The 25,622-nt window shown below is 39.4% G+C and overlaps 1 protein-coding gene across 12 annotated transcripts in view; it reads right to left on the bottom strand.

Annotated features, from left to right (window-relative positions):
- The window catches only part of CAST (calpastatin), a 118,556-nt gene that overhangs the window by 47,129 nt on the left and 45,805 nt on the right, over positions 1 to 25,622 (bottom strand). For 4 of the 12 annotated variants that reach the window (XM_003277189.4, XM_030817141.1, XM_030817172.1 and 1 more), the window contains 4 exons: positions 11,343 to 11,402; positions 6,530 to 6,571; positions 4,341 to 4,454; positions 3,209 to 3,289 (listed from right to left, as the gene is read on the bottom strand). In XM_003277189.4, coding sequence (XP_003277237.1) covers positions 3,209 to 3,289; positions 4,341 to 4,454; positions 6,530 to 6,571; positions 11,343 to 11,402 — 297 coding nt within the window. Of the gene's footprint in view, positions 1 to 3,208; positions 3,290 to 4,340; positions 4,455 to 4,859; positions 4,917 to 6,529; positions 6,572 to 7,190; positions 7,257 to 11,342; positions 11,403 to 25,622 lie in introns of all 12 variants that reach the window. The other 8 variants (XM_030817123.1, XM_003277188.4, XM_030817169.1 and 5 more) reach the window with 4 other exon arrangements.

The following is a 25,622-nucleotide window of genomic DNA, read 5'->3' as shown; positions in this document are numbered from 1 at the left end:
GTGGTCTTATCTAAAATCATTCTCTACGGCCAGGGGCAAATGCTTTCAGAGACTGGCAGAAACTAAATGGGTGGAGTTGTTGGGTTTAAGATAAAAGGAGACCATGTCCCATTTGAAGGTATCCAAACTCAGGCAACAAAGCACAGGAAGAGCACAGGCTCTGACTGCCAAGGTTTGCATGACAGTTGAGACACACATGGCTGCTTGAGGCTTTAGCAAGTCACTTCTCCTTGGAGATATTAGATAAGTGAATCTATACGAAGTATGAAAACCATTGTTTGGCACATGCTCAGCACTATGTAAGTACTTGCTACGTAATTGTAAGCGCTAAATAAGTGACTATTATGATTGAAATGCTAGAAACACTGTGGGGGCCACTAGGGTGTGAGCCTGAGTCTGGATAATTGAAACCACTTCCATGATTCAGCCACTACCTCACACAGATATTCACTCATGTTCTCTCCCCCACCTTCCTCTTCCTTCTCAATGACTCTCTTCCCCTCCATCTCTCCCCACTATCTTTCTATTCCATCCACTCTTTCTCTTCCTCTCCCTTTCCTCCTACTTCATTCTTTTCTATTAGAAAACAGTATTTTAATTGTCTTGCTACACATATTTCTTTGGACACTTCAAACACTTAAATTCAGCTTGTCCAAAATTAGATACATCTCTTTCCTCCTCAATTCCTCTGACATCTGTACTCCTGCCAATGGTACCCAGGGAACTTAAGGACCAGACTGCAAGGTGTCCAGCTCACAATTTAAAAAGGCGCTCATTCTCAGGTGTCAACTCTGCACTTGCACAAACCTGACAATGAGCACCTTAGGGGCCTCCTTTCCCTTACTGTGTGGCTACCAACCTCGTGCAATCAGACTCAGAAGCACCAGGTTATCTTAGATTTTACTTTGTCTTTGCCCACTTCAGTCAATCATTTCCTAAAACCTGAAGATTTTTGCTCTGCAATTCGTCTTGGATAACTCCCCACTTTCTTATTCTATCACAGCTGTAATTTAGGCCAAAATATGACTCATCAGGACTACTGAAACAGTCCCTGACCAACCTTCCACCTTCCTATCTCTATCCCATCCACCTACTGCAGTCCCTTAATCCTTCTGCAGCTCAGATTCAACTGCATCACCCATCTGTTCTCTCAGGTTCTCAAAGGCTACCCGCTGTCAGCTGAATCACTACATGTACAAATTCACCTTAGCATTCTCCACAGCAGTGCTCAGCTTGTCTTTCTGGTCTTACAGCCCCACCACTCACTTCCTCTGTGCTTCACCTACATTGGAATGTACTTTGTGCCCAGAACACATCTTACACTTTTCAACACCTTGATGCGTTTGCAAGCCTGCAATCCCAGCTATCCTTCCATGCCTAACTGAACTTGGATCTACTCTCTCAAAGCTCTTGTGGATTCCCTGAATTAGATAGAATCCCTTCATTACTCACCAAATAACACCTTGTGAGGGCCTTTCTTACTCTGACTGAAATACAGCCCCAGGTATATTGTCTTTTCCCCACCCCCTAGACAGGCCAGCCTACAGCTAGTGCATCCTGCAGAATCAACCATGGTACTTTACTTAGTTTTTTATTTTTTTGAGACAGTGTTTCACTCTTGTTGCCCAGGCTGGAGTGCAACGGTGCAATCTTGGCTCACCGCAACCTCTGCCTCCCGGGTTCAAGCAATTCTCCTGCCTCAGCCTCTTGAGTAGCTGGGATTACGGGCCTGTGCCACCAAGCCCAGCTAATTTTGTATTTTTAGTAGAGGCGGGATTTCTCCATGTTGGTCAGGCTGGTCTCAAGCTCCCGACCTCAGGTGATCCACCCGCCTTATGGTACTTTAAACATGGTATGTACTAAAATAAGAAGGCAAGTCATTAAATCCTATTTAATGGGAGAGGAATCAGAGGCAACGTAAAGTAAAATGACTTGCTGCAAGTTCCAGCACAAGGCAATGCACAGCAGAATTCCACATAAGCCTCTCCTAATTTTATTGTTTAGTTTTCACTTATAACACTGGTTAATTTACATCTAGCTCAAAACTGAAAATTTTGATTACATTTAAAAATCTATTTTAGCGGGCCTAATCCTCTGCCTTAAATCTATCCATTTTCAAACTGAAAACATTGATTACATTTAAAAATCTATTTTAACGTATCTAATCTTCTGCCTTAAATGTATCCATTTTCAAACCACTTCATGTAAGCATTCCTCAGTGCTGTGTCTTCCTGGGGTGAGGCTATGAGTCTCAAGGTAGTATACAAGTGATCTATTGCAAGGAAAAACAATTTTAAGTTTGATATTTTCATTTAAAAGTTTTTGTAAATGTTGCCTTTGCTCCATAGGAGACCTGTATTAATTTGGATAAAATAATGTGCCTTTTCTCCCAAAATCCCAGAGGGAAAAAATGATGTTTCAGGGAGATGTGCCATATTTTTACCCTAAAAATCATTTACCCTTTGACCTTCTTTACCATTTAGCCTGTAGCAGGATATCTGTCCCATTTACAGAAGCAAAAGTATAGATAAATCTATATTACTTTTACATTTTTCATTCCCATCTTCTCATTGTTCCCTCACTTGCTTACTTGTGGCTTCAAATGGATTACATGCTCTTCAAACTGATTACTAATTCTATATTGCTATGGGTAGAAAAGGTAGATAACTTCTCATCTTATACTCCTGGGCAAGTATTGGAAGCAGCTCTTCAAAAAATCGAAGGAAGCTATGCCCACATCACCCAGCTCAACACATCTCCTTCATCCTGAGAGGACTTGAAACATTTCCTTTGAAAACGTCTCATATCCACTCATGTTGATGTCATGGTTGTGATACACCAGTATCAAGACAGCTGGCATCAACACTGAAAGCTGAAAAAGCCTATTCAAATGCTCATGGAAATTTTATTTGCTTTATTTCACACCTATAAATTTGGAAGGCAGAGTCTGAGTCAACTCACATTTTAATGTCCTTGGTATTGATATCAGTACCTTATATATGGCATGCAATTACTGAATATATAAATTTACAAATTACTTTTGGAATCTTGTTCACTCTCTATCCCTTAAATGCATGCTCTTCACAAAATTTTACATATAAGCAGTGTTCAGTTTTGCCAAATGATAGGTTATTTGAGCATATGTTTCTCATAAAAGAAACTTGAGAAGCACAGAGGCCCACGTTTCCATCTGCTTGTGTGTGCTCACCTTGTCACCCGGCTTGTCAGATATTGCAGTGACACCAGCAACACTCTCTCCACCAGCAGAAATCGTGTCTTGTGGTTTAGTCTAAGACAGTAAGGATAAAAGGTTGACAGAGCTAAGTATCTCTGCATGGCTATTATCAAGATCATGAGTTTTAAATGTCACTAACATCTGCCAGTTCACCCTCATGGACGCCATAAGGGAACGTTTGCTCGCTTCTATTGTACATGGTGCAGTGCTAAGCACCACATAAAGCTGGACTCAAGAGCCTAAAACGTTCATGCAGGTAACATGAATAGGTCAATCAGGCTAGGTAAGGACTGTGGTAAAGTGGAGCACATATACCAGGTGTAATGGCTCTAGTCAATTGTTGCCACATGAGCTCACTGTTACTAGACAGTCTAATTTTTCAAGAGGAGGTACAATTTGGGATGTTATGTGAAATGCCTTGACTTTGATTGCTGGCAATTAATTAAAAATAAATTTTTAACAACATTGTAAGCCAAACAAAATATACATGTGGCATTTAAGTGGTAGATCACAAATCTGTGATCTCTGATATAAAATATATTGTGAAGCAGGCCTCGTTATTATCTTCCAAGTGCTCTCAATGAAAAAGTATTTCTTGTAGATGTTAATTCTTCTAAAAGGTGGCTGCTATTAACTACATAAGTATGGAAGCAATTTCTAATTTTTGGCTCTGTAAGTTCACCTCTTCTACAACACGACCCTAAAAATGCTTTAGGATTTCCATTTAAAGAACTAGATAATTCAGGGCACATATGTTCCCCAGCCCAGGTGTTGGGGGGTCCAGGAGGAAGCCTCAATCCAACGCTGCCTGTCTGGGAGACAGCAGAGCCTGCTGCCCTGCAGTCACAGCTGGTTATTGCTGGGCAGTGGGAGAAGGATGGACAGTGCATCCCCTAGACCAATCTGATGCCCTTCTCAAGCCATCCATACATCCAAGTTTCTACAAGTCTACTTGAAAAACCAACAAAATAATAATACCAAATCACTACAATACAAAATATATTCAGCACAGACCCATAGATTGAACTACACACCTCAGTGTGAACAGGGGAACCGTATCTTATTACCCAGTTGATGTTAAGGTTTTCCTATCTGCTTCATTTACCTTTGGTTCTGTTGATTTCTCTGATGGCTGCTGTTCAGCTGATCTGGAAACTGCTTTTTTATTGTGAGCATCCTTACTTCCTGTATCTGATGCCTGCTTGGGTAGGCTTTTTGGCTGAAAGTATACACACAGGTGCCCACACACATATAAAGACATCATTAACAAGATGGTAGTCTTAAATATAATACTGATACTTTTCTCTATAGAATAAAAATTGTTCATAACAGTTGTGCTGTCTGTGGTTCTAAATTATGTAAATTTGAATTAGTGTGATGTACATGTGACAATTTCACTTTAGGTACAGAATTTGAAATAGTGCAACTCCTTCCCCCAAAATTCAGCAAGAATCACATAAATTGTAAACACTGCTATTGCCACATGATGGCACCATTTTAGCTGAAAAAACTAATATCCAACTATCCATTGCAGTGATTAGTTTTGAATTGATGAAAGATTTTTTTAATTATATCCCACCAAAAGAGGTTGCCTTATAATTAAGTCCTGATGATAATCATTTACCTCTGTGTGTTCTTTTGGCTTTCCTTCTTGGGATTTTTTCTCATGAACCACAGACAGCTGTCAATTTCAAAAGATTAAACTTGATTACACTGGAATCCAACTTGTAATACTTTCAAACAAGAACAAGAACAAAATTCCAACTAAAACATTCTGCCTTTTTCAGGAAAAGCCCACTTAGGCCCACTCTTTAGGATCACAGAAGCAGACATGTGCTATCAGGTCAATAGTAACCCTGTCAGCAGTCTCTGAGAATGGTGATTATCAGAATAATGAAAAATTTAGTATTTCATCTGAATAATATTTTCAAATACACATATATCTCTAAATTACTGGTGTTTTTCACCAATGTACACAGATAACACATGAGCCATGTGACTACTGAGTTTGTTGACAGCTAATCCCACTCTAGAAAATATATTTTAGGCCAGGTGCGGTGGCTCACACCTGTAATCCCAGCACTTTGGGAGGCTGAGGCGGGCGTATCACGAGGTCAGGAGATCAAGACCATCCTGGCTAACATGGTGAAACCCCGTCTCTACTAAAAATACAAAAAAATGAGCCGGGCTTGGTGGCAGGCACCTGTAGTCCCAGCTACCTGGGAGGCTGAGGCAAGAGAATGGCATGAACCCGGGAGCCGGAGCTTGCAGTGAGCCGAGATGGCAGCACTGCACTACAGCCTGGGTGACAGAGCGAGACTCCGTCTCAAAAAAAAAAAAAAAAAAAAAAACTCCTTTCATAGGATTTGGAGTTTTTTTTTTCTTTGTTAGTAGAGAAGATCTTATCACCAGAAACCCAATTTTCTTGAGATTCAGTAGATAAAAGTATTTAAAGTGGAATAGAAGACAACTTCCACTTAGCTGCTGAATTCTTCACTCGGAGTACCCTATGTTCTACCATCCCCAGGGGCCACCAGGAGGCCTTCCACAAAATCAGACAAGCCTCACCTTTCACCCTCACCTGTGCTTGAAGTACCTGGGCTCAAATATCTGTGCTTTTCCACAGGAAACCTTGTGGTCTTGTTTTAGTACTTGCTTTAAGTGCTTGACAAAATAAAATGCAGCACCTTATTGAAGAGAAACATTTGTGCTGCCGTACACACCCTGGGGTTCACCTCCACGCAGAGGCAGAATGGCATTCATTCTGGACAATCATGGGTCAGGAAAGTAACAGAAGCTAGCCTCCTGTGTAACTGTTAACTAGCTCCACCAACTGAGATAGGACTGTCACGATAAACCCAGCCAGCCTCTTAGGAAAGATTATCATCACTAAGCCATCTAGGTGCTGAGTTCAGCAGACGACTTATTCCTGATGTCTCATTGGCATTGGATATTCACTACTACTCTTTGCCTTTTTTCTTTTGTTCCTCTTGCTTTTTTCTTTTTTAAAACAATCACTATACATATAACAAAAGACTAGATTTGAACAAAACGCTTCTGAAATAGAGTTTTCATCTATAAAATATTATATATCCTTTTTAGCACTATACGGACTTAATGTTATGAATATTTTATATATTCTACATGTACACAGTCATTCAAAAAGGTCCAAAAATTAATTAAATTAGCCAGCAACCCCCTTTACCATTCACAGCTGTGCCAAGGTAGGCAGTTGATTATTCATTATTATTAAAAAGAATCCAAATAACTCACTAGCAGACTTAAACTGTTTACCTTGGTTGACTGTGACTTCTTCTCAGGTTCTGTTTTTACAGCCTAAATTAAAAGAAAAAAAGGAAGAAAGAAAAGAAAGACAGACATAGTTTACAAAGACTATCATAGATTTTCTTCAACTGAGGAAACTCAAAAGAGATGATTTTTAATGTAATTATAAGCATTATCAGTTAAGTTTGTTACACTTTGCTTGAAATTGCAACTCTTTAGATAAACAATTAGGTATACTAGTTAATATTCTGCTCATACTATTCAGGGAGCAATTTATATCTCCTTGCTAGGTATATCAAAATATGTAAAGATTTATTACTATTTACACTGTAACACATACATGTGCAACAGAAAATTAAAACCTTTATCACAAAGCCAAGGGCACTGTGTTTCCATGCCACTAACAAGGTGTTTTTATCAGTGAAATATTCATCACGGGTTTTGGCTAACAGTGTAAAACAATGGGATGGTGACAGAATTGAGAGCACAGAAAGCAGTGAAAATTACTTTTAGTGCCAGAATGTGGCTGATGGGCAGCTAAGCCTACAGAAAGCCCATGATGGGATCTCAGTGTTAACAGAAGACTGTGAATTGCAGTTATTAGCACATGCTGAGCGGGTGATGTAACCGTTAGTAAACAGAGGCGCCCTAGTACAATGAACAACATCACCTGTTTTTTGTGTTTTTTCTTGTTAGGAAGATGTGGTCCTTCCATCTGTTGGCTGACTGGAATGGCCTAATATAAGAGCACAGCCCCAGGTATAATTTTATTTTATCTGTCAGTCAAATAAGTAACATGTACAAAAAGGGTTAAAATGATTATATCAAGATTCATTCTATTCATCTATTGCATCTACTCGATGCATGTATGTATAACTCCAAGAAGCTGTAGGCACTTATGTTCTAAGGTCCTAAGAAAATATATCAGTTTGTGTTTACATTTTTTCAGTGCAGGTTTTTTTCAGCGAAGGTTTCCATTAATAAAATTAATTTCTCATTCCTTTCCTTTCCTGTGTAAAGACTAAATGAATACCATTTTTTCCTATGTATCCGATGTTTAGTTATGATCAAATAGTCACAGACGTAACTGAAAGTTTTATGAAATTCTGTCAACATAATCCCCCCAAAATTATAAATATTTAGTGCATGGATTTTTATTGGGCACATCACAGTCCTGTATGTAGAGATCTAATTTAAAGTTCTAGAAATGCTTCTAAAGAACTGGTTGGAATTTAGCATCTTTAGTATGGTATTTTACAGTTTTATCCAACTAAACATTACTTGTGTAAAAAAAAAATAAGTACATGCATGCATTCTCAATATAGGCAAGATATAAAATCATGAATAAAGCTTGATTACATATTTCATGAACTTTTCAGTCAGAGATTACAAACTAGGGTCCAGTGCTTCCTGCTGTTTCTTTCCTTTTTATCTGCTTGGTAGTATCAGCACAAACTAGTGGTTTTTATTTATTTTTTTTAATTTGAAGAGGCTAAAGTCAAATATCCTCTTAATTTATCATGTCTTCTACTTCAGTAATGAAGACACATACTTTCTTCAAATAATGGCCCCTTACTATGCTAACACACTACTTTGGGAAGGAAACAAAGCTTATGATTGAAATGTTTTACAAGAAATTTTCAATTTTGGATCCTTTCACACTACATTCTCATTAATGAGTTTCTATTTATGGAACTATCCTTTCAGTTTATGCAAATATAATTTATTAAATGATTAACAAGGAAAATAAGCCAGCTGGTAGTATAGTGCTTTGAATCTATTAATAGCTTGCAATTTGGCAATCAAGATGTTGCATGGGAGAACTCTACACTACAATTAAGAATGTCTGCTCACAGACACAAGCAGCTTAAAATGCAATCCATATTTAAATCAGTAATTGAATTTATTTTTGTAGTGATTGTGCTGAATATAATAATGATGACCATAATAACTAATGTGTATCAATCACCTCTCATGTGTCAACTCACTTTATCTTCATAATAATCCTATGAGACAAGTATTATTATACCCATTTCACAGATGAGAAATTGAGTTTAGAGCAGTTAAATAACTCCCTAAAGACATCCATGGTGGAACTGAGGTTGTGTGTTCTAGTCATCGCACTGCACTCTCTCCCTAGTATTGGCCAACAGACAATCCCATCTGGACACTTGCTTAGGACAGGAATTGTCCAATATACATTATGTTTCCTTACACAGTCTTGTGAGGCAGGTACTATTATCACCTTCCTCCAAACTGTACAGATAAGGAAACTAAAGCAAAAAGAGACTGTCTAGTATCACAGCTGATGTGGAACCAGGTTCCAGGGAGAGACTTGAGGCCAAAAGTGGTCCCTAGTCAGCCACTGGGGACACTTCATTACATGCATTTTATTTTTGTCTCTCCCTCTCTTATCTCTCCTACTTTCCTCCAGTTTCACAGGACTGCCAAGAATTCTCATGATTAATGCTTAGAGAAGGGTGAAGAGTTTGCTGACATTTGTTCTAGGTAACAGGCCATGCTTGAAATAAACATTGGTCCTTGAGCTAAGGCACAGGGGATTAGAATCAGGCAACAGGACGAAAAAGAACCAAAAGAATAAATCCTATTTCTGGCTCTCCTTCCTATCTCTTTTCTTTGGTTTTCATGATCTCTAAATTCAATGAGATTATTTATTTATTTATTTATTTATTTATTTTTGAGACAGGGTCTTGCTCTGTCACCTGGGCTGGAGTGCAGTGGTGCAATCACAGCTTGCTGCAGCCTTGATCTCCTGGGCTCAAGCCATCCTCCTGCCTCAGCCTCCCGAGTAGCTGAGACTACAGGAGTAAACCACCACACCTGGCTAATTTTTTGTAGACACGGGATCTTGCTATATTGCCCAGGCTGGTCCCAAACTCCTGGGCTCAAGCGATCCTCCCACCTTGACCTCTCAAAATGCTGAGATTATAGGTGTGAGCCACTGTGCCTGGTCTTAATGAGAACTTTTATTTTGTAGATGCTTCTGGAATATTTTTTAAAATTAGGATTTTTAATTTTAGGCTGGACACAGTGGCTCATGCCTGTAATCCCAGCACTTTGAGAGGCTGAGATGGGAGGACTGCTTGAGCCCAGGAGTTTGAGACCAGCCTGAGTAACACAGCAAGACACCTGTCTCTACAGAAAAACAAAAATATTAGCCAGGCATGGTGGTGTGCCCTTATAGTTCCAGCTACTCAGGAGACTGAGGTGGGGGGATCACTTGCATCCAGGTCAAGGTTGCAGCAAGCTGTGATCATGCCACTACACCCAGCACTACACCCAGCCTGGAAGACAGAGCAAGACCCTGCCTCAAGGAAAAAAAAAAGACTTTTAATTTTTTAAGGTTAAGATTGACATAATTAAATAGAGACAGCTAACATTAATTATAGATTATGTAATGTATATTTTGAAAGCAATTTAGAAATCAATGTAAATTTAAATACTAAATTTAAAAACTGATAATTTTAGATTAAAATTTTAAATGAACGCTAAATCACATTTACAAGAACTTAGATGTGGATAGTGTATTTCTAGATATTTGTAATGTTCTTTGAAGATGATTCAAGATGAGGCCATATAATCCTTTGAAAGTACTAAGTTACAGGGCCACATCACCTGGGATAGGAAACTACAGGGATAGCACAGTAATATGAAAGACAGAAAACAAAAGTAGGTTGGTAATTTTAAACAAGGACAATTTAATAATAATGGAGTTGGGGTAGCTCTTAAAGGTATTAAAGAATATTGGCACACAAACATTAGTTGAGAGAATTTTGAAAATGCTACCTCTTTAATTCCTTCCCCTGAAATATTCCCAAGAGACAGAGCTTGAGCTAGAGTAACTTAGGGAGAGGGTTTAAAAGGCAGCTGCAGCCAGCTCTTTAGAACAAAGTGGACAATCCTACTAGAGGAAATTCTTTTATTTTTAATTCTGAAATCCAAAAAAATAATTTTAAGAATCCCAAATAGAGCTCAAGAAACGTTTGTCAATAAAATGGCACCCCACAAGACTCAAATTTCAGAAAAAAAAAAAAAAACTTGAGAAAGCATCCGAAATAACCAGTATGTTTTTATGTTCATTTAGTATAATCTTTCATTTTTATATTTATTTTTAAATGGCCAGAATAGTAAGATCATTTTAGCAAGAATTAATAATTTATATTCTCATTTCAATGTAGAGAAATGTACTTAGAGGAATATCTTCAATTAAAAAACTCAATCAAATCTAGGATCAAAAACAAAAACAAAACTGGCCACGGGCATGGTGGCTCATTCCTGTAATCCCAGCACTTTGGGAGGCCCAGGTTGAAGGATGACTTCAGCCCAGGAATTTGAGACCAACTTGGGCAACACAGTGAAACCCTGTCTCTACAAACAAACAAACAAACAAAAAAACAATTAGTTGGGCACAGTGGTATGCCTCTGTAGCTCCAGCTACTCAAGAGGCCGAGATGGGAGGGTCGCTTGAGTCCAGGAGGTTGAGGCTGCAGTGAGTGTAATCACACCACTATATTCCAGCCTGGGTGACAGAGCAAGACCCTGTCTCAAAACAAAACAAAACAAAACTCTAGGTGACTCTACTTTTCTAGATAACCTAAAACCATGTAGATGATGTGTAAGGTAAATATTGGAAGGAAAACTGGGCTTTCAAAGACCCCCATAAATTAGGAAGAAAATGTTTACTTCCATAATTAAAACTTCCTAGCATATATAACTCATCGTCAACAATTGGTCTACATTTGTTTTGCTTTGCAGCACAATCAACTTAAATCAGCACTCACTCAGTTAGCATTCTTCATACCTTGGTTTCTGTGGGATTCATACTGGAAGACTTGCTGGTCGCACCAGAGGAAGCTGACACCTAGAAAGGAAATAAAGAAATAGAAAGTTCGATTCTATTTAACCTACAATCTACATGGTCCTTCAGCTCCTCTTAACCATACTGCCCTTGGCCCTTTACCTTGGTTTTACCCAGTTGAGAGCACAAAAAACTAGTAGGAGGTGGTGTCCAGTAGTGAAAACCTTTGTAACCAGATCAAATAGGTTCAAAATTTGGGTCTGCTATTTACTAAACAATCTCAGGTAAGATACTTAAATTTTATAATCTCTAGTTTCCCAACCTCAATTTTTCTTTAGTAGTTAACAACTACCTTGTAAGTTTATTATTAGAATTACTCCCTGGCACATAATGAATGCTCAGTAAATATTATTATAATTACGGTTTATGTTATTTTCAGAAAAAACATGGATTTTGCAACTCAACAAAATTTTGTTCAAGCCCCAGCTCTGTCAATTACAAGCTCTGTGACTCTGAGCTTTAGTTTTCCAGGTCCATTTACATATAAAGTCCAATAACATCTATTCGCAGGATTGTATTTGAGATAGTGTGGCAAAATGTCTGGCAAATTGTAGATGCTCATTAAATTGCCAGTGTGTTATTCCTAATACATAAGACAGAAGGACAAAACTCCTGGAAATAGACTTGGGTGGATGCGAACTGTCCGTTCAGTGTCATGTAAGAAAGAGAAGGTGGAGACAAGGTTGGAGAGGGAATTCTGCTGTGTTATCTGTCTCATCTAGGCTCTTCCTTAGAAGATAAGAGGTGATAAATAGTAACTATTCAAGAAACACCCTTCCTCGAGATGCTTGCAGTGGTGAAATCAGCCCCTGTGATCCAGTCATCTAAGTAGTGGGATGTGCGTGTGGATACTTGTATGGTTTGGAGTACTATTCTAGTACTTAACTTGTATTACACTGGTTAATATTAAACAGATAATTATCATCTTTGCAAACTCCTATCCAGACTCATTTAAACCTCCTTAACATTTAAGTCCGTTAGGTTTTAGAACCCAGGGATTCCATCTGGCATGAGCTGCCTTCTTAAGCAACTGTCAGTAAACAGCTGCTACTCTGCCAACAACACCCAGGGAAGCCTATAAGATGGACCTCACTCTGTCTCTAATGCCTGGCCCAAAGCCATTTCAGAGGCTGAGTCACAGGGCACCAAGAGCCCATTCCTGCTTCTCCCTTAACCTTCCCCCACCCCCAATACACTACCACTCAAGGTGATTGTATGAAACCCACTATAGTCCATGGCCCACAAACAAAATCACCTTCCTCACAAACCTCACTTAATGTAGAACACGTTGATGCTTGCAGTTAAACTATCACAATTTACAGACAGAAATCCAAAGCTTTAGTATACTTATTTTTCAAAAATAATCATATAAACATAACTATTCCTGAGAACCCTTAGGCACCAACTGGACACTCCCTTCCACCAAAATACACACACACGCACACATACAACAAGCCCCAGTCACTGTAGCAGGGCATTGAAGGGCCTCTCTCACATTCTTTTTGGTACTGAAAACTGGAAGATGTACCAAGATAGATTTTCCCTCTATCAAATTAATGGATAAATATATGAATATCCATGTATTTCCTTGAAAATATTTTTAAAACATATGGTGCTTAACGTCCCTGTATTTATGTAATTCTATCCTTCCATAACTGGAATTGATTGTACAAATTACAAATTTCCATTCAAACTCAAGAAATTCCACTTAGCTGCATTCCATTCCTTTAATGATTCCCCTCAACCATGCAACACCAACACAGAAACCAAACACTCTACGTGAAAGTGCTTCTGAAGCTGAAAATCTTTAGGTAGACATAAACTTATTTTCCACACATCCAAATGTATTAAATCATCCATAAAATCACATTGCCTTGAATTGTCCAGCCTGACTTGTTACTTTCTTAAACAACACCTTGAAGTGATCCTCAAATTCCAGAAAGGAGAAAACTTTCAGAGGGCCCCCATGAACAGTAAAATCTCTATACAGAATAGCTGAAAATCAGCAATGGCGCAGGGTATAGTGGGAATTTAGCTGAGGGCCTTGGCCCCGGTTGGCAGCACAGATTCCTGCATGAAAGTTTTCTTCCCTCACTAAGGCACTAACCATTTTAAAACTGAAATATGAAAGCTGCTTCATGGGAGCTGGAAGTAGGGAATACGCCCACCCCATTATTAATCCATTCGATTCTGGCTACAGCTTGTTCAATTTTTATTCTCTCTGTAAAGACAAGCAACTTTCAATATTTGTAATCTTTGGTGAAGGACTGAATACACTTTCATTGTATATTCTTTTGCAGTGTTTGAATTTCATATCACTGATGTGGATAACATTTATAATAAAAAATTGTGAAGGGTTAATCCATAGATCTTCAAAGAGAAAGCACCTTAGTGATAAGGTTTAATACAAGCTTTAATATACAGGTTTTAAACAGATGAGAAAAATGGAATCTCACATCCAAGATTTTACCAGAGTTCACTGGCTCCTCCAAGTGTTTATCCAGAATACACTCTGTGCCAGGTACTGTGTCAGGTGCTGGGGACACAGAGGTAAAACCAGTAGGCATGTCCCTGCCCTTATGAAAGCAATAGTCTAGTCAAAGACGGCATTAGTAGAAATAACCACTCCAACAATTATTTGCTACAAAGGAAACTCACAGGGTTCCATGAGAATGTAGATGAGGGAACCATAGCAGTTCAGGGGATAGTTCAGACAGGCAGTTCTGATAACGTGACCTGTCATGGGGTGACTGGAGGATAAGGAGGGATCGCTCAGGCTGGAAAGGAGCACTCTCTGCACGAGGACCCTCCGAGCTGTGTACGCCAGGCCTGGGAGCTTGGCCATCTGACTTCAAACCCAGGGTCCCTCTACTGCAGTGCCTGCCACTTGGCTGGTCCTGCTAACATCAACGGGCTGCCAATTTTAAAGCACAACCATCAGTGCTCATATACACCAAAATACCTCTAAAGAATTAATACTGTAAATCAGAGTATAAAGTGCTGCTATCAAAATACTACCCCTCCCAAATGACCCATGTACCTATCTTAATATCCCAAATATTAGTAATCATTTATAAACTTGAATTAAGGCACCAGAGTAACAAGAAGCAAAGTTCCTTAATAGAAATCACTCTCCACTCACCCACCTATTCAACAATTATTATTTAAAAAGCAATGTACAGATGGGTGCAATGGCTCACACCTGTAATCCCAGCAGTTTGGGAGGCCGAGATGGGAGGATTGCTTGAGTCCAGAAGTTGGAGACCAGCCTGGGCAATATAGTGAGACCTTGTCTCTACAAAAAATTTCAAAATTAGCTAAGTGTGGTGGCAGGCGCCTGTAGTCCCAGCTACTTGGGAGGCTGAGGTGGGAGGCTCACTTAACTGTCTTGTGAGACTGGATGGGAGTAGGGAGGGTTCTGAGCTCCCCAGCAGGTCCTGGCAAGTAGGCCAGGATGGAAGGGTAAGGGCTTCTATAGAAGCAGGGGCAGAGGAGGGGGGCTCCTAGAATGTGGGCTCATCCATTGCGCCACTACATGTAGCTGATGGAACAATCATTCCCTCAGCTCCTTACTTGTCTACCACACATTAGAGTCCCTTCACGTCCTCCTGGCCTCTTGCCAGGCACCTCCCACTGGATTACAGGAATCCTCTCTGCTTCTCCTCCAGCCATTCAGCCTCCCCATGATCTCTCCCCTTGACCCAGGCTGGCTTGGCTCAGAACTTGCAGAGTGGGGCGACGGATGCGTCAGAATTCTTTCTCCTCATGCCAGACCTTCCTTCCCTTCTCCACCCCATCACTGGCAGCACTCCCATATCCTCCCACCTGCAACACTACTTGCCCTTCACACACCTGAATCTGTCTTTGTTTGTTGAGGGTTACTGACAACATTGGGCTGCGTGCATGTTCCCTCCTCCTCCACTTGACAATCCATCGGCAGTTTCACTTTGAGTCATTGACTGACTGTTCTCTCCTTGTTGGCTGCTGTGGCCTTACGAGCCCTAGGTTCCCTCCCTATACCTCTAACTTGTTTTCTTCTGGAAGCCTCTTTCACTTGCTCCATTCTCCTCTGTATTCTTTTTTTTTTTTTTTTTTAAGCTTTTAGGTTCAGGGGCACATGTGTAAGTTTGTTAAACAGGTAAACTGTGTGTCATGGGGGTTTGGTGGACAGATTATTTCATCGCCCAGGTGATAAGCACAGTACCTGATAGGTAGTTTTTCAATCCTTACCCTCCTCCCTCCCTCCAGTGTTCTTTAATATTCAGTGTCTGCCTTTTCTCTGATATTGTTGCTCCCTCTGAATGTTGATTTCTCCCCATGACTTTAAGTATCTCTTATTTTGGGAGCAATTCTTCAAATCTTATCAGCAACTCTGCTACATGACCAGACTGCATTATTTTACCTTAAATATGGGAAGCCAAGAAAGATAGATATAGGCTCAAATCCCTGCTCCAATGCTTATTAGCCCAAATTAACCTCTTGGAGCCTCCGTATTTCCTCATCTGTAAAATGGGGGTAATACCATGAAGCTGCTCTCAGGAAATCACCTGGCCTTGACTCACCTGTTGATTCAGTGCCAGTTCCAGTCCTTATCACCATTACATCCTTCTCATTTCTACTGCTACCCTACTCCAGGTCTAATCACCTATCACCCATACCTGGATAGAAACCCCCCTCTAACAGTTTCCATCTAATAGTTGCCATCCTTATCCTTATTTGTCTCTCAATCCTTTGTCTATGGCTGACTAATCTTTCTAAAATAAATATCTACCACATTTCCACACTGATGAAATATCAATAAGTCCTAGACAAAGTTTAATGCCTTCTGCCTGATTTTTAGATTCTCCATTATTTGACCTCTCTCATCGTGGCCCCATATTAAGTCTCCCCTCTAGCCATGAAGGTGTACTTACCATCTCATGAGCACCACATCAGGCAGCATAACACAGGTTAAAAGGGTTAGAGTGGATTCTGGTCTCAAGACCATGGTGGAATCCAGCTGCCATTTAATGCACATGCAACCTTGAGCAAGCTGCTTAACCTCTCTGCCTCAGTTTCCTCATATGTAAAATTGCAATAGTAACAATTTTTCTCTGGTTGAATTGTTTTGGTAACCGTTTTAAGGATAAGTTAATGCATGTGAACCAATAACTGCTTGGCAAGTGATAAGTGCTGGGCAAATGGCAGTTATTGTTATCACCATCACCATCACACTCCCTTCCACTTCTGAGCCTTGCAACTTGCCATTCCCCCTGCCCAGAAGCCTCTTCCCTGCCCAAGTCCCATCTTCCCTGCCCTTGAAGATTTAGCTCAAGATACACCATTTGCATCTGCTTTAGCTCTTCTTATCTTCTCAACTCTTGTGTTGATATTTCTCACTTTAACACTGAACCATGCATTCTGTGTTGGTGGGTTACTGAGTTCCTTTCTAAGTGTACATTATGTCTTATCGATGAAGCTATAAATTTATCAAGAGGCAGAGGTCATTTCTACTCCCCACAGTGCCTATACAGTAGCAGAGAGGGGCTCAAAAATCACAGTTGATTCACATTTTTGTTTCCATTTTCTAGCTGTCAAAGTCTCATTTAAACACAGAATAAGATACAGTTTTAATACCTTAAGTTTTTTTTAAGCTGGAATCAAGAACACACTTAATAAATCAGAAGACTTAAGTTTCCATTTGGATGGCCGCTAAGTGGCTGGGACTCCATGGGAGGTCAATTAAGCCTGCTGAGCATCTAGTTTCTTATCATGGGAATACCATGCACCCTACAGGGTTACTGTGAGAGTCAAATTAGATACCAAATGTTAGAGCAATTTAGGCAAACCACAAAACAAATACAAAACATTTTCTAAATTAAAAAATCTGACAAATCAATAATTTTTAACTTTTACAAATAGCTCTGCTAGATGTACAAGAGAAAAACAAATAATTTGTCCTGAGCCATAATCAGATTCTTATTTAATGACACATCTCAAATACTGAAACAAAGGCAATCATGGATGAAAAAAAATCCTTTCCTCACAACATTTATAAAACAGCCAAATGTGAACTCCATGAAGGCAGGGGCCGGGCCTGTTTGAGTTGCCACCCACCCCCATCCCCATCCCCGGAGCCTTAACCTAGTAGTTGCTTAACAAGTATCTGAGATAAATGCATGAATTTGTACATGAATAAACACAAGAGTATTATTTGATGGCACAAAACCAACATTGTCTGAGTTTTATTATTTGATCATCAGAAATTCTGTTGACAGCACAGGTCAGAAAACTGATTAGAATAACACAATTTAAACTTTAGGTCATTTACGTTATTATTGTCATCAACCAGGAGTTGTACAACTTAAAAGTAAAACACATATACGCAAAACCCTGAGCTGCTTCCTGTAAGACACCTGCAACAAAACAAGGCTGCTCATGAGGGCCTTTTCTAAGGAAGGCATGGACATTCTTTAAACACCTTTTATAGGTCTATTGAATACAGGCTTCCATTTTTCTTTCTGTAATGATGGATTATTCACTTCAGGAAATGAATATTCAGATGTCTGTTGTTTGCCAAGCTGTCACACCATGACATACATTCTTACAATCCCTTTAATTATTAAGTATAATAATGGTTCTTTTAAAGAGACCTGCAATAGAGTCATCTAACAAGGTATAGTGTTTATGATAACAGAAAGTGTGATTCTGATGAAAGATAAACCATTGATCATCTATGAATGAAGTTCAGCCATCTCTTTTGGGCAGAATATGGTGCTGTGCTAGCAGATCTAGTTACAGTGCCAGCTTATATCTCAGAACATAGTATTTGACAAGTTTGATTGTGATAAGATCTTAGGTACAATACAATGCTACAGGTGGTCAGAAGAGGGAGACTATTTCTGAGGTGCTGGTTTGGAAGATGGTTAGGAAAGGCTTCATAGACAAGGCAGGGACGATTTATTGGATGCTTATTGTAGTGTCATCTACAGGGAGGTGGGGACTTATAAAATCTTCCAAATACCAGGAACTGTGACAGGTGCTCTATGTATCTGATTTCAATATATCTTCATAAATCTTGATAGGTAAACATTATCTGCATTTTATCAATGAGAAAACTGATGCTTAGAGAAGTTAACTTATCTAAGGTTACACAGTTAAGAAGGGGCAGAGCCTGAATTTGAACACAGATATGACAATAATGTCCATGAACTTTCTGCTGTAACAAGTTGACTGCCCTCATTTCAAATATTAAAACAAAATATCTTGATTTTACAAAATGTGTAGATAGAGGCTGGATCAGGCAGGCATTCTAGGTGAGCAAAACAGCTTGCACAAGACTTAGGTGTAGGAAAGTACCAGAGATATTCAGTCCAGAATGCAACAGGTTAGATGAAGTTGAATGCAAAAATTTAAAGAATTTGGACTAGTAGGGAGAAACTGAAGATAACTACAGCTTGGCAGAGTAGGCTGTACATTCACAAAATATATTACAAGGAAACAGTTTAGTTAAAAATAAAGAGCTCTACTTGTTCTGAGGAGTGCAGAGCACATGAGCTCTGGCCTTCGATGCAACATGTGGGTAGACCTCAAAATAAACATACAAGCATTGCCTAGCAACCGTGACAATAGTCACAGCTGATCTGTGATCTAAATCCAAGCTAGAAGGATATCTGGCCATATTCTCTGAGTGTCTAACTATGAGCTCTGATACTGGACCACCCCAAGAACTTAGGAAAAAAATCCACATTTAAGGCATGAAGTTGAGCTTCCAGTTCTACAAGGCAACTGCTTCATTTTCATTGCTTTCCAAACTCTAGTTTTCCAGTGCTTTTTTATGGGATAATAATTTTGTAAGTAAGGAGAAGAGCAAGCCACACAGCCTAGGTCAGTCATCAAAGAATAGAAAAGCAGATTTCTTTCCTGAAGTTGTATTCCTGTCTCTAGAGATTCCAGTTGCTTCTCTTGATGCATGAAATAATTCCAACTATGTCTAATCTCTGGCTGCCTAAGATAAAGCAAAACAAGGAAGTCAGGTCCAGAAAATACAGCCTACTTTCTGCTTCTTGTCCCTCCCCTAGAGAAGGTTTGACAGGTGAGGATTTACATAAGCCTGTGAATCAAACAATTTCTGTTAACAGGCACTACAGGAGCCATGAGGAAGACTGTACTTAACTAGCCATGTGACTTGAAGCTCTTAACCTTTCTTGCGCTCCTTTTCTTTATTTGTAAAAACTGTTGGCCTTGAGAATCCTGTAGTTCTACAATTCTAATATTATATGCTATACTTTAGTGAAGGGCATTAAATAATGTGCTTAAGGACAGATGTTCAATTGGGAAACACAGAGGTTAAGAGCATGAGCTCTGGAGTCCCATAGACCTGAGGCCTAATTCTGGTTGCACAACTACAGGCAGGCTGCTTAATCCTTCCAAATGTGAGGTTTTTAAATTCATTTAATGGATATAAAAAAATGATACCTACTTCATAAGATAGCAGTGAGGATTAAATGAGGGTATGTGTATAAAGTGCACGATTTGGTGCCTGGCACATGGTACATCAACAGACAGCAGTGATTTTTACCATTTTATGAATGCCAACAGCCTCGAAAGTTTCTTTGCTTGGCCTCAGAATGACAGACTAATTCTGTGCTGACCACTGTGTTTTTTGTTTTTGTTTTTTTGGATAGAGTATTGCTCTGTCACCTAGCTGGAGTGCAGTAGCATGATCTTGGCTCACTGCAACCTCTGCCACCTGGGTTCAAGCAATTCTCCTGTCTCAGCCTCCCGAGTAGCTGGGACTACAGGTGTGCACCACCACACCCAGCTAATTTTTGTATTTTTAGTAGAGATGAGGTTTCACCATATTGGTCAGGCTGGTCTCAAACTCCTGACCTCAGGTGATCCGCCCACCTCAGCCTCCCCGAAGTGCTGGGATTACAGGTGTGAGCCACCATGCCCAGCCTGAGGGCTAATTTGAGAAGTTACACATTTCATATTAATCTTGCTTATCTTCCTCAAAGAAAAGAACCTGCAACTTTATTTTACATTGTGGCATTTTCTTTGGATTCAAATGCATGGTTGCTTTAGGTCCATGTTCCAGTCAAATTAAGAGGAATCTTGGTAGCAAGAGCACATACTTGTAACAACCCTGACAAGACTATGAGCTTATCTAAAGCATATATAGTTATTGATGATATGATTATGGTATAAGAATGAGAAATTCTGGCCAGACACGGTGGCTTACACCTGTAATCCCAGCACTTTGGGAGGCCGAGGTGGGTGGATCACCAGGTCAGGAGATCGTGACCATCCTGGCTAACACAGTGAAACTCCGTCTCTACTAAAAATACAGAAAGTTTGCTGGGCATGGTGGCATGTGCCTGTAGTCCCAGCTACTCAGGAGGCTGAGACAGGAGAATCACTTGAATCCAGGAGGCGGAGGTTGCAATGAGCCAAGATCGTGCCACTGCACTCCAGCTGGGTGACAGAGCAAGCCTCCATCTCAAAAAAAAAAAAGAATGAGAAATTCTGAGCTCTGATGAACAATCATCCCAGAAGCCTTTCTATTTCCATAGTGCATTCATTCCTTAGGTGTAAACCGAACAGAGAGCAAGAAAAACATGAGAACTTTTATGTGCGCTCGTGCTGCAAAACCAACTGCAAGCCTCAATCTCCACAGAAATGAGAGACTCAAAATGTCTCTAACACAAAGTAGGGAGGAACATATAAGGATATCTTAAGACAGAGCCAAACATGTGAGGACTGAGAGATGGGCCTGGCAGCCCACCTTTCACTGAAGAATATTCTTAATTAAAAAGCCAGTGTCATGAGAACTGTAACAAGGTTCTCTTATCCAAGCTGGTTGTCAAATAACCAACATGAAAATGGGGAGTGAAATAAAACGTTATTCTGGAAACCACCTAAGAAGAACAAATTCATAAATGTATACTGACAGCAAGTTTAATTTTGCAAATATTAAAGAGGTAGTGTTGTATCAATCTGCAAATATTAAAGAGACGGTCGCTGGGCACAGTGGCTCATGCCTATAATCCCAGCACTTTGGGAGGCTCAGGTGGGAGGACTGCTTGAGCCCAGGAGTTAGAGACCAGCCTGGACAGCACAGTGACACCCCATCTCTACAAAAGAATCAAATTAGCCAAGTGTGGTAGTACACACCTGTGGTCCCAGGCCCTCAGGAGGCTGAGATGGGAAGACCACTTAAGCCTGGACATCAAGGCTGCAGTGACCCGTGATCGCACCACTGCACTCCAGCCCAAGTGACAGAGCAAGACCCCAAGACCCTGTTGCAAAAAAAAAAAAAAAAAAAAGAAAAGAAAAGAAAAAAAGTTGTGTCATGGTTAGAAGAATGGCTTTGGAGCCAGGCCACTTGAGTTTGAATCTCAGCTCTGCTAAACTGTGTGACCTTGAGCAAATTTCTAAGCTGCTCCGTGCCTGTTTCAGATAATGATACATTCCACTGCATTACATTCCACCTTCCCATCAGATAAAAATTCAGTGGAATAGATAGAACACAGTTTAAAGTAGGATTCATTTGAATTTGAAACTGCTGTAAATATATGAGCACTGCTGCTTATATTTCAATCTAAGCAAAAGTTTCCTATAGGATAAGGGTGTTTTCAGTTATGTGCTATTTTAATTTTACTATTAACAATTTTCGCCATATTCCAAAATGACTAATTTATTCCTCTCTACTGCCTATGTAAAATTTCCAAAGAAGCTGTCAAGTAAACTATTATCTCCTAATCCCAATCAGTGTACAATACTCTCTTTCAGACAAGTGGGAAACCTCACCCATCAGAATTTCAGCAGTACTAAGATACTGCATATAACAAAAGAGCACAATATTGATTTCCAGTGTTTAAGTTTAGAAACAAATTCCCCTCTCAGTTATTTAAACTACTTAGATATAAACTACTGAATGGAGGATTTCGTAAGACTAGTCTGCTGAAAAGAATTTTAGAATCAAATAGAATCTTGCTATTTGTAGTGACCCAGGGTAAGTTATTTGAACTCTCTTGGCCCTCAGTCTCCTCATTTATAAAACTGTCAGTACCTCCTTACCTAGTTGTAAAATATGCAACTCTTACGAGGAATAAATGAAATCTTATGTAAATCACTTAGCACAGTAGTTGTCCAATAAATTAATAAATGTTAAATTTATTTGTTTCTATTTATTTTCAAAATTTACATCCTGTAGAGTTTCTCTAAACTATATACATACTGCTAGACTGACTCCTGCCCCCAGAGCATTCCAGAATTTTTTTCAGATTATCAGCAATAACTAGAATGTTCTTGGTTAACTTTTCTTTGTTTTATATTGGTTGTCTTCCCAAGTTGAATGGTACCCAAATTTTCAGTTCATTGACCTATATATAGTAGGATATGGAGAAGTTACACATACATTAAGAAAATATGGTTTACTACTACTTCACCTGGAAATCAAGTGGTATTTCACAAAGATTTTAATTGCAAATATGGAGATCATTGTTGATCACATTTAATCTTTGGAAACCTGTGAACAGGTATAAAAATATGATTGTCAGAAGGGCTGGAGAAGAAAACAATTCTAATTTTCTGGGCTAAGAATCCAGGCCTGCCACAATAACATTGTGAGAATAATTCAGCACACAATACTGCAATAATTAAAAGATTATTGAAACCAACAGAAGGCTCAAACTCAATAGCCAAGAGAGATTAACCCTCCATTTTTAAACCCTGAATATTCAGCAGAGGACTTTTTTTTTTTTTTAAAGTGATGTGGACCCGTTAGGGCTAAAATTCCAAGTAAATATAATTAACTGATTAAAAACTCAAGGTTAGAGTAAGATATCATGTGGAAGATATTTAGTTTTATAATATTGCTGGGGGAAAACATGATCTCTAATTCTAATCACTGAAACTATAGGTAGAATAGGCAGGAATTCATAACCTATTTAAATATTTTAGGCTAAAAATGTTCATAATTATTGCTGGCAATGAATGTAATGTCAAGCCACTGGGCAATGTAACTGGCCAAGCATTAATACCGTAGCTCAGTGGTTCTTGACATAATAGGTAGAAATGGTCCTGGAAGAGAATTATTTATAGGCAGTAGTTAGAATAGTGGGAGAGGAAGGGGGACAATAGACACTTAGAAACTTACAAAGGAAAAAGGGCAAGAAGAAGAGGGAAGGAGGTCTGTGGCCTAAAAAGCTGTAAGCCTCTCAGGTAATTCTAAAATTCCCAGATATGGAGAATCACTTTTAGGTAATTTAAAACAAGATGGCTTTGTAGTGGCTCAGTGAAAGGACCACGATTTTCTACCGTCTATTGCTGTACATTAGTGCTTTATTCCTGGTGATGATCTGTCTCTTCACACTTACATTTGGTTAAAAGAAAGGATCACATAAGATATCAGGATAAATTTGCAAAATGACTCTTCAAAATTACCTTCCAGCCAGCTTAAAATAAGATTTTTGATGCTAATATTGCTAGCCTAGGTTACTGAAGAACCTAAATGTTCCCTGAAAAGGCTGGGACAAAGGCATACATGCTTGCCCTGAAGTACCTCAATAATACTTGTCCCCCTTAGTCTTATGTCCCTAAACCCCAGGAACGCTTGATACTCGTGACTTTCACTTTCTCTGTAGCCCGCGTCCTTTCTTGCACCACAAGGAAATAGTAGTATGTTGTAGACATCATCGATCCCAATATTGCTATCATTTTATAGGTAGATATTCTGGAACTAATATTAGGGGAACCCCTAATGCTGCACACATTATACACCCAATATACAGCTCAGCTGCCAGTATATTTTTTAAAACAGGATGCAATTTTCAAATGGTCAAGTAATTAAATTTTCAGAAAATGATATATGTCTATTTCTGTAGATCAGGAGTCTAAAAAGCAAATGAAAACATGTGCAGAGTGATGTGAATATCATCAGATTATTATGAAGATCAGGCCAGTATGAATATCATAAGGTCAGTATGATGATAAGTATGTGACAAACTAGTACATGTATTCTCCAACTTAAAGGCTTTCAAACATTTTAAACACATTGTTCAGATCTAGCGAAATTAGTCTGTGTTCTAATAAAAGAACCCCCTTTTGTTCCAGACATGAGAATACTGAATAAAATTTAACATAAAAAATAAAATACATAGGTAAGCTTTAAAGAAGAGAAATTCCCAAGTAACCTAAGAGGGAGGGAATTCTAAGTCCTCTGGTGAGCAAGGCTGAGACAGAATGACTCACGGGGATATCAGAAACAGATATAACAGCTGGGAACTGGGAATTGAATTCTCTAAATGAGAAAGGAATCCTGGCTACAGGCCCTGTGTTGAGTTACTAGCTTAAAGCCAGAAGCTACTCAGAACTGATCATCCACAAACACAAGCCTTGACAACTGCCCACCTGTCCAGAACAATGGCAAGGAAGCTTTCTTTCTGGCTGGAGCCATGAGTGTAAAAATGCACATGCATGAGAAAAATAAATTCCAAACTTGTGCCATTGGGCACTCAAGGACCAAATTTATTTCTGTAGAGTGGAAGCACCAAGCCAAGATATTAACGCTGTTGAAATCTGAATGACCGCAGGCAGTGACATACTAAAAACCACTTGGTAGAGGCAGATCTACAACACAGGGAAAAAGAACTCTCATGGAGAACAATCTTCATTGAAGGTGAATTTCAAGCCACATTTTCCCAACCTAATCAGGAAGTAAAATAGCATGTGGGAGAGTCAGTGTTACAAGTATGGGAGAAATTTTACTTCAAGAATTAAAGACAGGCTGGGCGCAGCAGCTCACACCTGTAATCCCAGAACTTGTCTATCCTCTTTTGCACCTTGGGTTGAGCAGTGAAGAAAGAAACAGAGGTGAAGAAGGAGGCCGAGGCAAGTGAATCAGTTGAGCCCAGGAATTCAAGACCAGCCTGGGAAACATGATGAAACCCTGTCTCTACCAAAAATACAAAAATGAGCCAGGCATGGTGGCTCTCACCTATGGTCCTAGCTACTTGGGAGGCTGAGGTAGGAGGATCACCTGATCCCAGGAGGTCAAGGCTGCAGTGAGCTGTGATCGTGCCACTACACTCCAGCCTGAGTGACAGGACAAGACCCTGTCTCAAAGAAAAAAATAACTAAAACAATAGAAAACTCTGAAGGAGACTTTTAACAAATTTTAAACATCAAAGACACAAAAGAAAAAATACAAACCCCAAATCAAAAACAGGTGAAAATATA

The sequence above is a fragment of the Nomascus leucogenys genome, chromosome 2 (assembly GCF_006542625.1).
Source record: "Nomascus leucogenys isolate Asia chromosome 2, Asia_NLE_v1, whole genome shotgun sequence".
Classification (NCBI taxonomy): domain Eukaryota; kingdom Metazoa; phylum Chordata; class Mammalia; order Primates; family Hylobatidae; genus Nomascus; species Nomascus leucogenys.
Note: the sequence above shows the minus strand (reverse complement) of the source record. Positions and strands in the feature narration are given on the sequence as shown.